This window comes from Orcinus orca, chromosome 16, assembly GCF_937001465.1.
Source record: "Orcinus orca chromosome 16, mOrcOrc1.1, whole genome shotgun sequence".
In the NCBI taxonomy this organism is placed as follows: domain Eukaryota; kingdom Metazoa; phylum Chordata; class Mammalia; order Artiodactyla; family Delphinidae; genus Orcinus; species Orcinus orca.
The window spans coordinates 7037999-7055081 of record NC_064574.1 but is presented as its reverse complement, the minus strand read 5'-3'; the positions used below and the strand labels follow the sequence as shown (position 1 = coordinate 7055081).

At 43.4% G+C, this 17083-nt stretch overlaps 2 protein-coding genes across 6 annotated transcripts in view; one reads left to right on the top strand and one right to left on the bottom strand.

The window, feature by feature from the left end:
• RTF2 (replication termination factor 2) overlaps positions 1 to 17083 on the top strand; it is a 40289-nt gene that overhangs the window by 14317 nt on the left and 8889 nt on the right. The gene's annotated exons all lie outside the window — the stretch shown is intronic.
• On the bottom strand, positions 4333 to 16064 carry LOC101282433 (beta-1,3-galactosyl-O-glycosyl-glycoprotein beta-1,6-N-acetylglucosaminyltransferase 7). 4 transcript variants are annotated; one of them, XM_033410416.2, is made up of 4 exons: positions 15871 to 16064; positions 9491 to 10519; positions 8455 to 8550; positions 4333 to 4632 (listed from the first exon to the last, which is right to left on the bottom strand). In XM_033410416.2, exons 1-4 carry the CDS (start codon positions 15884 to 15886, stop codon positions 4409 to 4411), a joined length of 1365 nt encoding a protein of 454 aa, XP_033266307.2. In that variant the 5' UTR covers positions 15887 to 16064; the 3' UTR covers positions 4333 to 4408. The 4 variants fall into 4 exon arrangements, 1 of the variants encoding a protein (XP_033266307.2); XR_007472016.1 differs by lacking the exons at positions 4333 to 4632; positions 15871 to 16064 and adding an exon at positions 7713 to 7837 and having other exon boundaries at positions 8455 to 8824; positions 9491 to 9624; XR_007472014.1 differs by lacking the exons at positions 4333 to 4632; positions 8455 to 8550; positions 9491 to 10519 and adding exons at positions 13645 to 14060; positions 14284 to 15079.

Sequence of the window (17083 nt, the reverse complement as noted above, 5' to 3'; positions counted from 1 at the left end):
AATAAATCTGTTATCAGAAGAGTAATATTTTACTCTTTTCACTTGTATAATCTCCTTAAAAATTGCCTTTGCAACATAGCTAGATTGAATACTCTGCGTATTAGTTTGCTAGGGCTGCCATAACCAGGTACCACAAACTGGGTGACTTAACAGAAATTTATTTTCTTACAGTTCTGGAGGCTAGAAGTCTGCAGTCACGATGCTGGCTGGGTTGGTTCTTCCTGAGGGCAGTGAGGGGAGGATCTGTTCCAGACCTGTCTCCCTGAGTTGTCGGTGGCCGCTTCTCCCTGTGTCTGTTCATATTGTCTTCCCTCTGTGGAGTTTGTCCCTGGGTCCAAATTTCCCCTTTTTATAAGGACACCAGTCGGGTTGGATTAGGGCCCACACTAGTGACTGCACCTTAACTAATTGCATCTGCAGACGGTGACATTCTAACATACTGGGGATTAGGACCTCAACACATGCCGGGGCGGGGGGAGCATAATTCAACTGATAACACTATACAGTTTAGAAAATCAGAGCATGGGACAGTCAGTCAGTGGCACACTTGAGTGGGAGTCATTCATTCGGGCACTCACAGGACCGACACTGAGAGCCTGATATATATCAGTTTTGGTTCACACACCAGCACTGGCGGGCTTGGGAGTATAAATCACTTCACCTCTCTGGGTTTCAGATTCTAGTATGTAAAACAAAGGAATTGTAGTAAATTTTTGGACGCTTTCCTTTTAGACCCAAATTCCAAACAATGACATTTTTAAATGAAGAAAAAATCCAATGACAAATTCGTATACTGTCATTAGGAATCAAGCTCGTACTTCTAATTTCAGGTCTCTAAAGTTTAGTAATACTAAGTATATCAGTCAAGGTTGGCTATGTCCTGTAACAAACAGCCCCCCAATTCCAGTGGCTAATAACGGTGAGAGCTCCTGGTTAGGCAGCTTTCTTTTAAGGGAAACTCAAGGACTCAGGCTTCTTCTGTCCTGTAGGTCTGACCTCCTCTGGTGTTTAGAGTATTCTCCATTCAGTTGGCTGATGGGAACAGAGAAGGAAGCATCTAGCTTAGGAGGTTTTTATGGGCCAGGCCTACTTAATGCTTCTGTTCACATTCCATTGGCCAGAACTCAGTCACGTGACCACAGCTACATGCAGGAGCCTGGGGATTATAGTCTAGCTGGACGCCCAGGAAGAAGAGGTGAACAGGAGCCACTTCTGCCAAACTAGCAAAAGGAAGAGTGATGGCGCAGTTTCAGGAGCTGTAGTGCATCGTGAAAATGTGAATGAGGGAAGATAAGGCCACAGTGTCAAAGTCTAAAGCAAATATTTTCATGTTTTACGTAATGTCTGAAATTTAGGGGAACCAACATCATAAGAACAGTGTCAGGGACTTCCCTGGCGGTCCAGTGGTTAAGACCGCACTTCCACTGCAGTGGGCACGGGTTCAATCCCTGGTCAGGGAACTAAGATCCTGCATGCTGCGCGGCACGGCCAAAGGAAAAAACAAAAAAAGGAAGACACCTTCCCATGGAAACAGAAAGGAATAAATAAGTAAACAGACACGATAGAATGTGATATTTAAAAAAAAAAAACGAACAGTGTCAGGAACCTCCGTGATACTGAGGGTGTGCACGTTCTCTGCTTTTCCCTGTGTAGTTCCATCGACATTTGGCTTTTCAGTTCCCTAGAAGAGACTCCAGGGTTTGAAGTAGCTCTGGTTCTGTGTCTAAAACACATGGTGTGCACACTTGATTTCAGTAAACAGAGTCCAAAGAGATGTAGTTGCTAGGTTTCTTTGTTTTCACTGTCAGCAAAGCACCAGCCGAAAAATTAGCTGTATTCCCCACTATGTTCTTCCCTTCTTGTAATAAGAAGAAACACATCGGAGTAATCACAGGTTGCAAAATAAATGATGTGCTTGTTACTCAAAACACGGTCCGTGGTCCTGCGAATATTGACATCGCCTGGGAGGTTTTGTTTTTTAAGAAATGCAGACTCGCAGGCCCCTCCCCAGACCTGCAGAATCAGAAACCACATTTTAACAAGAGCCCCAGGGCACTTGTATGCACAGTAAAGGTTGAGAAGCTGATCTGGGTGTTAGAGGTGTGGGCAGCAGTGTTTGACTTGCTAGCCTCCTGGCTTCATTTATTTAGGCTTTGTGACAGGTGAGTGCGGTGTGGGGATATTTTAAAGTCACAAGCGAAACAAAAATTTACACTCGTATACCTTTTGTTTGTTTGTTTTGAGTACTTGTCATGGAGGGGGTGGAGTGGAAAGGGGAGAAAATAAGGAAGGGGGTCTCTTCAAAAGCGGTTGGCAAATTCTGCTGTTCGGGCCCAGCCTCCTTCACGCTTTTCCTTTCTACTGTCTTTATGGTCTTTGTGAATATTAAGCCTCAAGAAATCATATACAGCACAGGCAGCTGTAGACTTCTACATGAAAGAAAAATACAATAGAAAAATTGAACAGTAGACTGCGTGTTAGCAAGAAGGTTCTGTTCCCCAGAAAGTTAGAGGAATCATCTCAGTATCCCTGTTATCCTCAGGGTTGCCTTTAAGTTACAGTTTGTAGCAATGTATTTCAGACGTGTTTTACACATGATTTAATTTTGTTCTTTTACTTCATGAATGAGTACAGCCAGAGGCTGAGTCAGGCTGGAGAGAGCAGCAGCTTCTTGCTGGTTCCGATCCCCACGAAGCCTGCTGCTTTACCTTGGCCTCCCTGGCCTGTCCCCTGACGCTCCACTGAAACCCAGCTTGCGCTTCCCTGAATCTCATGCTGCTTCGTTCCACCATGCCTTTAAGTTATTTTATTATTTTTATTTTATCTCACTGTTACTGAAAGGATTCACTGAGATGACTTCTTCCATTATAATGTTTGAGCCCTCTGAGGGCACGTATGTGTTTGAATTTGGGTTCTGTGAGTTGACGTTGAAATGAGATGAAGGAAGGCTTATCTTTTAAGTAATTTGAAAAGATTTAAGCTTCTCCTTTATTTTTTATTTTATTTAATTTAAAAAATGCAGTGGGGTGTGCACTTACTTGCAAATGGGTTGTGATGAAACGTAAGGGACATGACTGTGGTGAACCTGAGCTTTCGGAACAGCCAGTCGGAACACGGCCGTGAGCTGTGTGTCTGCCTGTGCGCGGGGAGGCTGCTCCGAGCTGTCTGGGGCTCTCACGCCCTCCTCTGACAGTCTTAACCCGCTACTGTGTGTTCTCCCTGGGATTACGTATCTTTGGGGAAGAAATGTTTGTTTAACAGAGATTTTAATATGCTGTGGGTAGCTCGGGTTTGATTTGTGGGCTGTGCTTTCAGAGCCTCTTTTCCTTCTCTGTAGTTTTCGTGCTTTTCAAGGGCTATTTTCATTGAGTGGATTTCATTTCATTTCTCTGTTTGGGAAGCGTCAGTTCACTGAGGGGTTATACTTCACCCTTGAATTATCCATTTATTTCTTTAGTGTCCTCTCCTGTGGTTCCTGCTTTTCCTTTATTTTAGTTGTTTTAAGTTGTGCTATTTAATAGTTGTATATTTCCAGCCTTGTATGACGCCGTGAGCTCTTTTTTAGAAAGAGAGTGTATTAAAAGTCCTCGACAAAACAACAAAGATTCGCGGACTTTTGGCAGAGCTGAATCTGTGAGTAGAGAGAATTCAGACCATTCCTGCCTTTGACCCGTGCTGTTCTGTATGGTAATCATCAGCCACATGTGACTATTTAGATTTCAATTAATTAAAATTTTAAAAGTTAAGGTTCCCTTAATCAGCCACTGCAGCCACGTTTCAGATGCCCAGCTCTCCCCGTGATTGTGTCTGGTATCAGACTGTGCAGACGTAGACCACTGCATCATCACAGCTGCACGGCTGCAGGGACCTAGGGCGGCCTTTGTAGGAAGTTGTGTTTCAACTCCAGAATTTTATTTTACCCAAAGGAAATAGACTCTTCCATGCTTTTCTAGGATTTCCAGAACAAAGTTACATTGTTCCCAGCCAGAGATAAGCATATTTTCTCCCATTTTCTGTGGGAGTTTGTTCTTTTTTAGAATCTCATCCACAGTAGTATATCTTTAAGACAAGATATGTTCTTATTCTAACCGGAGCCTGAATCTAAGTGTTTGGGGGACTTTGATTTTCAGCAGCTGTTAAGTGAGGCAGTCGAGCCTCCAGGCCACTTACCCAGTCACCAGTGGGACTTTGAGTTATTTTTTCTCTTGTGATTTCTTTCTCAAAGCCGTAAAAGTGGCCTATAGTCAATAGCAGAGTCTTGTTGGTAGCACGTTTCTAAACTCATTTCAGGACTAACTTGTGTCAAGGAATTATTTTCCCATTCTTTTTGGTTGAATGTTCTCTGATTTCAAGTTAGGGAAACAGAATTATACCAGTAAGAAAGCAAACATTCTCTATAACTTCCAGCTCAGTGGTTCAATTTCATATTAAAATGACTCTCCCGTTTGAAATGCCAGTGTGGTTCCACAGGGACCTCCCCCTGCCCTAGAACTTTAAGTCTGTGCCACCGCTCCAAGCATGAGACCACAAGAGGCTCGGTCGAGTCAAACTGGTTGGCAAACAAAGAAGGTGATTGAATGATCCAGGGCAAGTCTCCTGGTCCATACACACAGGCGTCCTGGACATAGTGGCCTGCAAAGGGAACACAGAAACTTAGCTGCCTTTGTTTCCTCATCAGTTTACATCCACGTGGAAAAGTGATGCACTTCTAAGGTCATCTGTAAGGCCTCTCTGCTTCATGCCAGTTCAGATTAAATGGGGTTTCCATGATCGCTTTGACAGGGGCTTTTATGTTGAATTTTGAATTCATGATGGAAGGGAAGCTTTCATTTGTTTGGTTAGTGATTTCTGAAATGTTTAATGGCTACTTTAGGTGAATACTGTAGAATTTTAGCTAGTCATGAGCACAAGGGGGAAGTAACAGCCATCATTTGCCAGATAAGACCTAAATTCTGATAGCTGCTGTTTTAAGTTCCATGAACTTTTCAACTATTTTCCTCGGTTGTGGGTAGTTCATAAGAGTTGTGTTGGTTTTAATAACCAGCATATTGCTTCAACCTTCTATTGCTTCAACCTTCTTTTGGTTTTGCAGAGTGAGTTTGATATAAGTAGAAGTAATTAAAATTGGAATTCTAGTTTGGATCCAGTACTGATTGGACTCCTTCGAGGTGAACTCAGTAGCACGTTTTATGTGTCTGACACTGTGCTTGACTCTTCCTACTCTATTTTTTTTTTTTTTTTTTTTTTTTTTGCGGTACGCGGGCCTCTCGCTGTTGTGGCCTCTCCCGTTGCGGAGCACAGGCTCAGCCACTCTGCAGCATGTGGGATCCTCCCGGACCGGGGCACGAACCCGTGTCCCCTGCATCGGCAGGCGGACTCTCAACCAGTGCGCCACCAGGGAAGCCCCCTCCTACTCTATTTTAATCCTCCCACCAACACTGGGAGGTGGTTTCTGTCATCACCTTCAGTTTGCAGAGGCAGGAGTGCTCAGTTTGCGTGTAAGGGAAATTTCTGTCCATTTTGGAGACCTTGCTCTTTTCTCTGCTCAGTGCTGCCATGCTCTCTCCCCCCCTGCTGATACTGTAATCCTACTTCCAGAAACTTATCTTAAGGAAATATTATTTAAAAGGGTTGGAACTGCATGCATAGAAATGTCCAGTGTTGTTTGTAAGACTGAAAAAAATCAAAAGGGATCTTTTCCCTGCTAAGCGTGCATTCGTGTAGTGAAGGGCCTAGAACTGGCCCATGGTAAGCACTGTATGCGTGAAAGCTGTTATCATGATCAGAATCTTTTTAACTGATAGACTCTTGGTGCAGTGTCACAGAATCTCAGTAGTATTACATTTAACCAGTTGAAAGTGTAAATATGAAGATAATATGAAAAGCTTAGGACATAGTGAAAGAGGAATCAACTGCACCTTGATCGTAACTGCATACTCTATAACTTATGTACGTATGAACTGGAAGGGAACACAAATAAATGGAACTTTGTCAGAATTGCGTTAATGCTGTTTTGGTGATTAAAAATAAACAAATTCTTTGTTGCTGATAGCAATGGGATGGCTCTGCACTGTGTGCAGAGCTGGGCCATATGCTCCCCCAGTGGCGTGGCATCAGGCAGCCGCACCTGGTTTGAGACCCAGCTCTGCTATTGCCTTTGCCACTTCCTGTGCCACGTCCTGTGACTCTGGGAGTGACCTCGCTTCTCTGAGTCTGGGGTTCCTCGTCTGTAAAGTGTGCATAATGATAGTTTCTACCTGCATATCGCTGTGAGCATCGACAGCAGGCCCAGAGCCGGGTTCCAGAAGGGTTTACCACAGACCCTGCAACAGTGCTTGGCCTAAGTCGGGACTGACTGAATGCTGGCCAGGGTTGGCCCTGTACTGCTTTGCTAGTAGAACCATTTGCACAGTGAAGCTAGTGATGGCAAGAACTTTCTGAAGTGTTTACTTGTAGGGAATAATGATTCTCGTTAAGACTCGCAGTGACTAGGTTTTCTTGCAAACATTATTAAAATACTCAGATTTTGCTACTCTAAGAATTTGGAATCACTTTATCATTGACAGCCACAACCCTTCATGACATCTTTTTTTTTTTTTTTTTTTCGGTACGCGGGCCTCTCATTGCTGTGGCCTCTCCCGTTGCGGAGCACAGGCTCCGGACGCGCAGGCTCAGCGGCCATGGCTCACGGGCCCAGCCGCTCCGCGGCATGTGGGATCTTCCCGGACCGGGGCACGAACCCGTGTCCCCTGCATCGGCAGGCGGACTCTCAACCACTGCGCCACCAGGGAAGCCCCATGACATCTTATATACCATTGGTGAATCACTTTTTCAGGAAGAATCTGAGCCTCTCCTTTTCTGAGCATTTATCCGCCAGTCCTGTCAACCCCTGTGAGCCACTTACTGTCTGAAGAAAGGCCAGGGCTGTTTGTTAGTCTGTCGTTTAACTGTTACCTTCTTTCTATGTGACTATCCCCCTAGCTGAATCATATCTACCTTTTAAAAAATACTAGAAAATTATTCCAGTCCTTCTGACCTGGTACCTGTTCAGGAGGATGGCTGTGCACATGGCAGCGGGAATTGTTTGTCTTTGAACTGTTCTGGTATTAGATTTTCCATTTTTTGTTTGTCCACAACCTGTTTCTTTTAGATCAGTCTTTAAATCAGCTTGGAAACTGGGCGAACCTAGTTTATTTTGCATTATCTGATATACTGTATTCAGACCCGAGGACTGTACCCAGATGCCTTGTGAAAATAGGTATGTATCTCTGTAGTAGCTCCCGTGGTGGTTAGGGAGCTTCTTGTAGACAGACAGCGCAGGGCCCAGGTATCCCTGGAGAGCACGTGCTCTGCCGGAGCCGCCTTCACACACGGCTTTGCTCCAGTCTTCCCGCGTTCTCTGTCCACCACCAGCTGTGGCCCCAGAGACGTCAAGCACGCTCTGTTTTCCTTCCCCGGAGTACACCAGAGAACTTGCCATCTTTCTGCTGGACTCGTCCGTATCATGCTGCGAATTGTCTGTCATCCATTGTTTCCTCCCTGAGACTGTCTGCTCACCCTGGGGGTTCAGGGGTGCAGAGTGCCGGCCCCAGAGAGGAGGCACGGATAACTTCCCGGGAGCCAAGTTCTAGCTCTTCGACTCCGGAGGTGTTTTCCCCGAACCGGTGCACCTGAGAGCTGCTCTGCAGCCAGCTAGTTCTCTTCCAGACTCTTCACAGAATAGAGATGTCCTCTCCTCCACCCCAGATCTGGCTTTTGTGTATTGCCCTGGTCACTAAAACCTCTGGCACACAAGACAAAGGGGCAAAAGAATTCACAGTCCCTCAGGGAGAATCTCCTGAGGGCAAAGCAAAGAGACCTTTTTTCAGCAAGAACTGCGTAAGAAGTATGGGGGCAGCTGGCTGACCCCACCGAGGAGCATATACCTGTGTTACTCAGGTGTCTGTTCTAGTAAAGAGACCCAGGGAGACAGAGAACTCATTTTAAATAAATGTTAGGGTTTGAATTCTAGGAGCAGGTGGGACAAGCCAGATAGCTCATGTGTTTTCATCTTAAAACTTTAAAAGTTGCAGCCCTGTTGTGTGTTCACTTTGTGAAAATTTATCGACTCAAATACTTAGAATTTGTCTACTTCTCTGTCTGGATATTATAATTCAAAGGAAAGTTTTTTAAAAATTGACACCGTGCTAGTTGGATCATCACTAATTCTTCCAGATTGCAGTAAACATGACTGTCAGTCTTCTCCCACTGTTTTCGAGGCAGCAGTTGTACAGTTTTTATAAAGTTTGAAGGCGTTTTGTGGCTTGGGTTTTGTTTTTATTTTTGTTTTGGCCACACTGCGTGGCTTGCAGGATCTCAGTTCCCAGACCAGGTACTGAACCTGGGCCCCAGCAGTGAAAGCCCAGAATCCTAACCACTAGGCCACCAGAGAACCCCCTTGGGTTTTGTTTTTACCTTTGCAGCCATCATGAACAGTTCCCTCCTTGTTTTTCCATTTAATGGCTCGAACATTTCCTTCCCATCCAGTGTTTGGGGTGGAACCTGGAGCATCTAAGGGAAAAGACATGCAGGCATACAGTGAGCAGATGAAGGGGAAGCCCAGCCTCATTCAGAATGCATGTTCTCATCTGATGAAAGGCTAACGCTTCTGGGGGCGGGGTGTGTGCTGCACCTGTGGTAGTATCAGGGTGGAGCGAGGTCCCGTATTCCGTCTTCGTGCTTAGATTTCACTTTTCATCCCTTCCACCATCCCTAGTAACTCACCTAGTATTGACAGAGTGTTATGTTGGGTTTCTTTGGATCGCGTTTTCTCCGCAGCAGCTCTCTGGGGGTGATTTGAAAGGATTTTCAGTGGATGTGAGAGGTTTTAAAAAGCTCCTAACCCATTTCTGCTGGATTTCATTGTTTGCACTGTCGCCTGGACTGACTGATTCACTTAGCTGTTCAAGCTTGAAGCCACATTCGCAATAAGAGCCAATCAGCTTTATAGAAAGAGCAAATAAGCCCATTTAAAGTAGTGCATCAGATTTCCCTCTACCTCTAAGAAAACCTATCTGAAGTATCATATTAGCCACAAACAAAATTACTAGTTTTAATATTTTCCATTCTTAACGAGCCCCTAGCATGATACCTGGCACTAGTAGGTATCCAGCAGTATCTAATAAGTGAAGGAAGAAAGGAAGAACTTTCCAAAGATCTGTGCTCAGAAGTTTCAAAAGGCTCTATTTGAGGAGATGCACAGTGCTGGTACTTCCTTCTGGAGAGGGAGCAAAAGCAGCCAGCCTGCTGTGGGAGCACGGCGCGCTCTCGGCAAACCTCAGATCCCTAAAAGCAAAGACCCTCCTGGACTACCCCAGTGGAAGGTCTTACAGAATGCAGAGCTGTTTACCAAGGCAAAGAGCCGAAATAGAAAGAATCTTCAGTTAAGGATACACTTCTCCTGTTGTTGCCCCTGGCCTGAACAGACACTGTTTTTCTGGATTGTTCTTACCTTTCAGTCGGTTCAGAGTTACCCAGTAATGTCGCTCTGGGCCGTGGATGTCTTTAGACCACCGAAGCATGTCTTTTGCGCGGGTGTCTGTTAGTACAAACTCCACAAACTTCCTTGTTAGTACATAGTAAGCACTTCCAAAATAAATTGTTAAGTTATGGGGTGGTTCATCTTTGAATCTTTCATTTGGAGGTACATAGATATCTTCTTCAGGGGTGAATTCGGGATGGCTTTGACTCATCTTGGATTTAATGTTTGGTGGCTGGATTACTCCAGGAGTTATATTTTTATCATTCCATTTGCTTCTGATGTAGTGTATGATTTCTCTGTTAGTTTTGATTGGAAAACCCTGTCCACAAAGATTAATGACATAGTTCCATTGAAATTTGGAATGGACTAGATCTTTCATACAATTAATATCTGCCTGTAGTCTCCTAAAGCCAGTGTAAGCCATTTTCTCTCTCGTTGATGAAATAAAAATATTTTCAAAACAATTAACCAGGGATTGCACAGCAGTCTTATACTTCTTGGGGGCCTTTTCATCAACATGAATACAGTAAACATTTTGAGGCACATAAATGGCTCTGAGAAGCTGCACAAACATAGCCAGCTCCTTATGAATAGTTATAATATATGCCAAAGGGAAGGTGCCCTCTTCTGCAGACAGTGGTCTGGTTATGAAATGCAACTCCTGGGATATCCTGGAACAATTTCCTGGCCTGTGTAAATGAGCAAGTATTTCAGATCCGTGAGGGTTTTTACAGAATTTTGCAATTTGGGGAGCCACCTCTTTCCCTTCAAACAAAGCTGAACACAGTTCATCTGGATAAAAGCCACAGTCCACTACTGCTGGGTAGGTGGGTTCCTCCTCTGGTTCCTCAGGAGTTGGATTCCTTAAATAAAGAAAAATGAAGACGCAAATGGCTACGCACACGAGAAGACCTGGCTTTGTGGCTCGCAGCTGGCTCATGTTTTGAGCTCCAGTCGCCTTCTTATTTCCATGGTTTGAAATGTTTTCCTCTAAGCTTCCTAAAAGAGCAACAGGCAGAATTTAGGGTGTTGTTAACTCTATTCCCCCCCGTCCCTGCTAACTCTATTGGCGTACACGTATTTAAAGTGTATGATTTGATCAGTATTTATATATGTGTATACTCATGAAACTGTCACCACAGTCATGATAACAATCATTTCTTTTACCCCTAAAAGTTTTCTTGGACCCCTTTTACTCCATCCTCCTTCCACCATTGTCTCTGGGAAATCACTCATATGCTCTTGTCACTGTAGACTAGTTGGCATATTCTACAGTTTTATATAAACAAAGTTATACGTGTGTACCTTTTTGCCTGGATTTTTTTTCACTTAGGATAATGATTTTAAGATTCATCCACATCACTGCATTTATCACCGTTTTTCCCTTTTTATTGTTGAGCAGTATTCCATGAAATGGACGAGCCACAATCTGTTTATCTGTTCATCTGTTGAAGGACACTGAAGTTGCTTCTAGTTTTAGGGTATTACAGGATGCTGTAAGCATTTGTGCACAAGTCTTTGTGTAGACCTTTGTTTTTGTGTCTCTGGGGTAAATACCTAAGAGTGAAATGGCTGGCTCGCATACAGGTATATGTTTAACTTCTTAAGAAATTGCCAGGTTTTTTTCCAAAGTGGGTGTGCCATTTTACATTCCCACCAGCAGTGTATGAGAGCTCCATTTACTGTACATCCTCACCAACACTCGGTATGGTCAATTTAAAACACTTTACCCAGTCTAATAGGTGCATAGTGGTAATTCATTTTGGTTTAACTTTGCATTTCCCTGATGACTAATTTTCATGTGTTATTGCCCTTTTATTGGCAGATAAAAATCTCAAATATTTATTTTGGACATAGATACTGTCCTGTTCGGCGTTATTCAGAATTTATCTTACGCCATTATTCTGTATCGTGTTATGAGAATATATCTTTCCAATAAAGAAAACAACAAATCAAGAGAAATTTTGCGATCACATAATTCAACGTGTTGCAATGAGTTTATGAATTGTTTTTAGAGAAGGCTTCAGTGATTAAAAACAAGATATCTTTATCTAATAAAATTATTTGACAATAATTTAGTTTCCTCTCGTGAACTCTACAGAGATGCATGAAGAAGTATTTTAATTAATTAATTATTATTGGCATGCAAAGACCATCCTTTTGAATTTAGTGAAGAAAATTGATCAGGTAAAATGTCTATATTGTTAGTAGTTTTTTCCCTTGTTTATGAATTTTGTCTCTAGGTTTCTGTAAAAAGTCACATCATTGCTTATTCCTACTTCCTATTTAAAAAAATATATTTATTTGTTTTAGTTTTGGCTGTGTTGGGTCTTAGGTGTGGCACGCGGGCTCCAGGGTGCCTGGGCTCTGTAGTTGTGGCACGTGGGCTCTCTGTTGTAGCTCTTGTGCTCAGTAGTTGCAGCGTGTGGGCTTAGTTGCCCCACAGCGTGTGAGATCTTAGTTCCCCGACCAGGGATCGAACTCGCGTCACCTGCATTGGAAGGCAGATTCTTAACCCCTGGACTACTACTGGATTCTTAACCCCTGGACTAACCCCTACTTCCTGTTTTTAAAAACCCTTTTACTTTTTTTTTTTTTTTTTTGGTGGTACGCGGGCCTCTCACTGTTGTGGCCTCTCCCATTGCGAAGCACAGGCTCCGGACGCGCAGGCTCAGCGGCCATGGCTCACGGGCCTAGCCGCTCCACGGCATGTGGGATCTTCCCGGACCGGGACACGAACCCGTGTCCCCTGCATCGGCAGGCGGACACTCAACCAGGGAAGCCCCCCATTTACTTTTGACCAGTGTTTATCTCAGATTTGACATTAGTCCCTTACCTTTCCACATCATTATTGCAAATGCCATTTGGATAAAGCATTAACAAGGCAGCATTTTGAGTTATCCTGTGTTCTTAAACTATGAGCCCATAAAAACTGTAAATGCTGATTGTGGATTTTAAAAATGTATTTATTTTTATTGTATAGTTTCTTTTTGCCCATCATGCTTCAAAAATAAAACAACCACTGCCCAAATATGTCAGGTTACGTTTTACTCTGGTTCGGTAAATGTTGATTGCCCCCAGCATAAAACGTTATGGCATAATTTTACAGGCATTTTTATAAATTACATAATAGCTTTTATAAGCACAGTCATCATTATAATTAACACATTTCATATCTGGTCTCTAAAATAGACACAACATGTATCATAAAAACAGAAATTCAGTTGGACAGAAATACCTTCTTGAAATGAAAATAAAGCTTTTAACTGCTTCTCTGTTAAGAATTTTGGTGAAAGGTAAACCATGTACCATAGTTTGTTACATTTTCTCCTGTGTTTAGCTTTTGCATGGGAAGGGGGTTTGGGGGGTTTTTTGGTTTGTTGTCTTGGTTGTTGTTTTTAAGCTTATGGTCAAAGTGTAAAACATGCTGGTCTCATCACAGAAATGTTAGCCCCACTTCACTGACAGACTATATACCCCATGCAGAGCCCAGGGGATTGGGTATTTTCAGTGTTTTATGATAATTAAGTGAAGACACGTCCCACGTGTAGTCCGTTGTCCTTCAGGGCAATACGTTGGCTAAATGCTTTCCCTCCCTTATTTATAGAGAGACAGGCACAGGAGCTTGCTCACAGTTAATCTGCTGCCTTTCTGCCTCGTGTTCTGTTAGTGCAGTGCTCACAGTTGCCTGGTTAAATCTTCCTTTTGGCTCAGGTTCACTTTGAAATCTAGAAATCGGTGTGGCTAGAATGCCATGTTGTGGGAAGGGTCACCAGCTTTATTTTCATTGTTTCAGTACAAGCTTTTCCAGGTAGTCAGGACAGCCTTGTAATGAAGCCTTTGGAGACTCCACTGCTGCTGAATTTTACATAGTTCTTGCTGTGGCTTTAACCTGCTTCGGGTGGACAGTGTGAAAATTCCCACAGGAATCAACTCTTTAGGGCCTGGCAGTTTTTCCTTTTTAAGTCGCGATGAGCATCACTTTCAGCTTTGCAGACATTTCAGTTCTTGGTGATTTGTTGTCATGGTTTTGTTGCTATAATGTGAAATCAACTTTTGTAGTCATAATGAAACTGTAATTGTTAAACATGTGCCTTTTTATCACTAAATTAATTTCCAAGAAATGTAAGTGATATTTTCCAAGTGAGAGGAACATGCAGCCCATTAAAAGAAAGTGCAGTCTTACTGATTATTGAGCAATTTTTTTCCTCCACAAAATGTTTAAATTTTTATTTATCTTAAAGACTTTAGAAAGAGTGGCAGTTATCATTATATATCATGGAGCAGATACAAAAGTTCTTTATTCAGACCAGACCCATTATTTTACCATTCCAGTGTTCTATTTCCTCATGTACTACTGAAATCACAAAGGATTTCTAGAATTATTATTTTGTGTGTGTGAGAGAACATCTTAAGGCTTTTTTCGTATAGTGTCATTCCTTAAATTATCTTTCCTGGCCCTTATATATTTTGATAATCTTTTAGCTCCTCATATCTGCAGCCTTTAGTGAGTAGCATCATTAAAATATGTATAGTCGGGCTTCCCTGGTGGTGCAGTGGTTGAGAGTCCGCCTGCCGATGCAGGGGACACGGGTTCGTGCCCCGGTCTGGGAAGATCCCACATGCTGCGGAGCGGCTAGGCCCGTGAGCCATGGCCGCTGAGCCTGCACGTCTGGAGCCTGTGCTCTGCAACGGGAGAGGCCACAGCAGTGAGAGGCCCGCGTACCGCAAAAAAAAAAAAAAAAAAAATATGTATAGTGTACAGTAGAATTGAATAGCTTCCAGACAGTGAATAATGTTTTGAAGATTACACGTTCAGTTGACTGAAGACATATGACATCCAAGGGATTTTGTAGAGTATCTTTCAGTAGCAGTAATTACCAAAGTTACGGTTAAGGATGGTATTAAAATTTTTTCCTTTTCGTGGTACTAGAAATCACAGATGATTCCCAGTTACAGTTCTCAGAATGGAATTATTTTACCTTTTATTTAGGTTTTTGTCCAAGCATAAAATATTGCCAAGGAGTTGTTTCAAAATACATTACTATCCTAATTATGAGAGCCGGCAAGCATGTTTTCCTTCTTCTTTTCTGCCTTCTTTATCTGTCTGTAGTGCCCCTCTCCCACCGCCCCTACTGCAGGCCTTAACAGCCAAGAACAGAAGTCAGCAATATGGGTCTGGTACTATGTGTTGCCACTAGAACACTTAAGGGCAGTCATTTTGAATGTGTTATGACGGGATTTAATTTGTTATATAGGCTTTTCAGGGGGAGTTGGCAACATCCTGGATAAATTAATTATTTTGCTAAATCTTTTATACTTTGTGGGTTTTGTTTTTTTTTTAATTTGGTTGCACCGGGTCTTAGTTGCGGCAGGCAGCCTCCTTAGTTGTGGCTCACCGGCTCCTTAGTTGTGGCGTGTGAACTCTTAGCTGCAGCATGCATGTGGGATCTAGTTCCCTGACCAGGGGTCGAACCCTGGCCCCCTGCATTGGGAGTGCAGAGTCTTAACCACTGCGCCGCCAGGGAAGTCCCTCTGGTTTTTTTTTAAAGGTAATTCCTGTTAGTAAATAGAAAATGGGCATCTTTAAAGATGAACTTGTAATATTTTGCCATATATTCTATAGACTGTTACTGTTTTAGAGTATTAACATTAGCTTAACCAGATTAAACAATCTAGTCTTTATTTTCTGGACTGCAGATGGGGGTGTATGATAGTACCTGCCTCATGAGGACACCGGGCTAGGGGTGTGGAGCAGACGGCTGAGCGTTTCCCTCTCAGCCTGGCCCGGGGCAGTGCTCAGTGCTTGAGAGGGGTGGGGCTACTCGGTACCCGCCAGTCCCTGAGCAGTGAGACCCTCAGACCAAAGAAGTCACTGTAGCCGCAGCAATGAAAATTTTGTGTCTGTTATTTTTGCCGTCTCTGGGCTCAGAATGATGTCCAGAGCACCCTACAAGTTAACAGTTTTTTCTTGAACTATTTGAGCTTTATCATAGTAGTTAGACTGATTTCGAATTCAGACCGTCAGAGCTGTCCAGTAAAATAGATGTCTTAATCACACATGCTTATTCCTAAAATGTGTATACGTTTCTTCAGCCACTTTGATGTGAAGGGGAAAACTACATTTTAGGATATCTATTTAAAACAATCACAACAAAAACAACATTTTTATTAGAGGACTGTTTTTTGAGAGGAAAAGATGCCTGCTACTTCTGCATTTTATAAAATTACTGATATTCCAATCGTTCTATTTTAAAACCATGGAGGAGGCACAGAAAAACATATTTTAGTAATAAGACCTGCTCAGCCTGTGCCATTCATGATCTCTGCATAGTTAACGAAGCACTTACCGGGAGAGGCTCGCATATGGGGTAGAGGTCCTGGCCGTGTCCGTGCCCAGCCTGGCTTTTTTTTTCCTTCAGTTGCTTCCTTGCTGTGGCTCTGGCTGAAATCACATGAACAGAGTTGCTTGGCAGGTTTTGTTACCCTTTCATCCCTGGAGGATTTTATTCTTGTTGATCCTGACGCATGGGTTGGAAAATAGAACCTGCGTATTTCTTCAGGGCTGGCCCCCTGCCTTACAAAACAAACAGCAGAAAACACCCAGCCCAGGTGAAGGGCAGCGCAGGGTAATTGTTGGATTCTGAAAGCTGGATGAAATCCTGGCAGTCCTGGGTCAAATTCTTTAAATGTCTTTAAAAGTAGGAGGCTAGATTTGGTTATTGGACACTTTTTCATTAAAGGGATAAATAAAAGTCATTTAAAAATCTCATTTGATTCCTAAGTAGCATTCGGAGTGCTTCAGTGTGGCTCTCCAGAGGCCTGACTTCAGGGAGGCAGGTGCGCCCTGCCGTGCCCCGTCCTCCCGCGGCCGTCTGTGCACGGTTAGTAATGACTCCCTTTCGTTATTCTCCGATGGATACTTTTCCTCCTAACGTCCTTCCTTTTCTGGTTTAAAAGGTCCTCCCACTCGCTGGACCTCTCTTTAGGTTTATCCCAGATGTGTCTGTCGAGAATAGTGAAGCCAAGAGACGTGAATCACACCCTGCAGAGACTCTCACCCTCGTGGGTGTCCAGACACCTGAGCTCTTTATTTAGTCAGCCGAGTTCAGCTTTTCTTCACCTGCTGCGGTGACTCGAGATACCTGTTGCTCTTTTGCAGAACAGATGTTGCTGTTGCCCTAGAAAGATTTCTTAACTAGGCAGATAGAACCTAGTCTCTTTAGTCTTAAGGGGACGCAGCATTGCTGCACGTGTGACATGTGTGCCTTTTATATAGAAACAGGTCCGTGCAGCCTTTTAGTGGGGAGACCCTGTATATGTTTGCATGGAGTTGTTCACATTCTGTGAGTTGAGAGACTAATTTTATCAGACAAGAGTCAGGAAAGGAAAGGCCACCCTGTCAGCTGCTGAAGTGTTGCTCCAACTCTGCCCCAACCCCGAGGGCTTGTTTTAAATTGTCCTGTGAGTGCTGCTGAACTGGCCTGGCAGGTCCGTCCCTGGGGGAAGAGGATTGGCGCTGGATTTCACCTGGACCTCACATGCTTAACCTGGAAAAAAGCA